Source organism: Osmia bicornis, unplaced genomic scaffold (assembly GCF_907164935.1).
Source record: "Osmia bicornis bicornis unplaced genomic scaffold, iOsmBic2.1, whole genome shotgun sequence".
Taxonomy (NCBI): Eukaryota; Metazoa; Arthropoda; class Insecta; order Hymenoptera; family Megachilidae; genus Osmia; species Osmia bicornis.
Genome location: NW_025791458.1, coordinates 3,835,501 through 3,837,096, shown reverse-complemented (window position 1 = coordinate 3,837,096; position 1,596 = coordinate 3,835,501). Strand labels below are relative to the sequence as shown.

Here is a 1,596-nt window from a genome sequence, read left to right as displayed (position 1 = left end):
CATCAATAATATTCACTTCTAATTGAATTTGAATACACATTTCTCGAAGTCTCGCATGTATACCGCAGTTCACCAGAGTCCATAACTGCGAAATGACCAGTTTTCGTTCTTTCGTGCGCATCTTCGCCCTGATTGGCGATACTCCCAAACGAAGTAGAAAGCGATAAGCGGAGAGCTCGCTGCGTTCCCCCACCACCTTCCAACCTGCGCTTCGCAGTTATGGACTCTGGTGAACTGCGGTATATATGCAGTTATGACGGAGCCTTTACGTTCTCGACCCTCGTTTCGAAACAGAAGCCAAATGGCCAGCGAATGGCTACCAACACTTATGCATGTGCTGTCGCAGGCGCACATCTATAGGCAGTATGGGGTTAGGTCGGTATTGCACAACAGAGTTCGTGTGTAGACTGTTTTATTCACGGTTCTCCTCCGCGTCCTCGGTTCTGCCAACCGCTACTGGCTAGGGATTTTCCCTAGCGTCCCCTACACCACCCCCCTCGCCGGTGTTGGCGGGATTTACAAATTTCGGGTGTCTGTAGGTTTTTTCTCTTACTTTCTTTCTCTTCTTTTTCTTTTACAAACATCGACAAACTATTATTTATTTATACAATGCAACTATGACTATTGTTATTCTATACAACTTAACTATATATATGTAAAAGGTAGGTATCCTATTCCTATTGGTAAGTATTTCGCGTTTCGTCGAAAAGCACAGTCTTTCTTTTGAACTCTTTGGTAAGTACAGGTACTTGGTTTTCGATATTGCTTAAAATAAACGCGGGTTTCAGTCTTTCTTTTGACACGTTCACGTTTCGGTCGCCAATTCGTACTATAAAGTTCTTTTCGCCTCGCTGTATTACACAATATGGTCCGTTATACTGCGGCTGTAGCGGTTTTTTAACCGCATCGTTTCGCACAAACACGTGCGACGTTGTCGCGAGGTCCTTGAACACGAATATTGCCTTCTTCCCGTGATCTTTCCGTTGCACCGGCTGTAAAGCTTTCATTCGTCGTCGCAACTGTTCCACGAATTGGGACAGCTCCTGGTGTTCGTCGCCTTCTATCAGGTCGCCAGGAAGCCGTAAAGCTTCGCCGAATACCATCTCAGCTGCTGTAGCCTGGGCGTCCTCCTTGAAGGTGGCTCGTATTCCGAGCATGACAGCCGGTAAGACCTCCGTCCAACTGCCGTCCGCGTGGCATCCTATGGCTGCTTTTAGTTGCCTGTGGAATCTTTCCACAGCTCCGTTTGATTGGGGGTGGTATGCCGACGTCCGGTGATGTTCCATCCCCAATGCTCGTGTGATTTAAAAATGCACGACTCAAATTATCGTCCTTGGTCTGTCGTGATCCTGAGGGGAACGCCGTATCTTGCTATCCATCCCTCAAGTAACTTTTTGGCCACCGTTTCGGCGGGAAATGCTTCCGGCCACCTCGTGAATCGGTCCACGACGGTTAGACAGTAGGTGTGCCCTCTTGACATCGGCAATGGTCCGACCAGGTCGACGTGGATGTGCTCAAAACGCGCGGTGGGAGTTATAAACTCCCCGACCGGCGTGATGACGTGTCTTGTCACCTTTGCGCGTTGACACTGTAGGC

The 1,596-nt window shown here is 48.6% G+C and overlaps 1 protein-coding gene across 1 annotated transcript; it reads right to left on the bottom strand.

Annotated features, from left to right (window-relative positions):
- Window positions 1–677: 677 nt before the first annotated feature.
- LOC123989209 lies at window positions 678–1,286 on the bottom strand. Its single transcript, XM_046289910.1, has one exon. The coding sequence runs from the start codon at window positions 1,284–1,286 to the stop codon at window positions 678–680; it is 609 nt and encodes a 202-aa protein (XP_046145866.1).
- Between the last annotated feature and the right edge of the window lie 310 nt (window positions 1,287–1,596).

What these genes read in the sequence shown, in the direction of transcription:
- LOC123989209 (XM_046289910.1), bottom strand. Translation starts at nt 1,286, where the DNA reads ATGGAACATCACCGGACGTCGGCATACCACCCCCAATCAAACGGAGCT.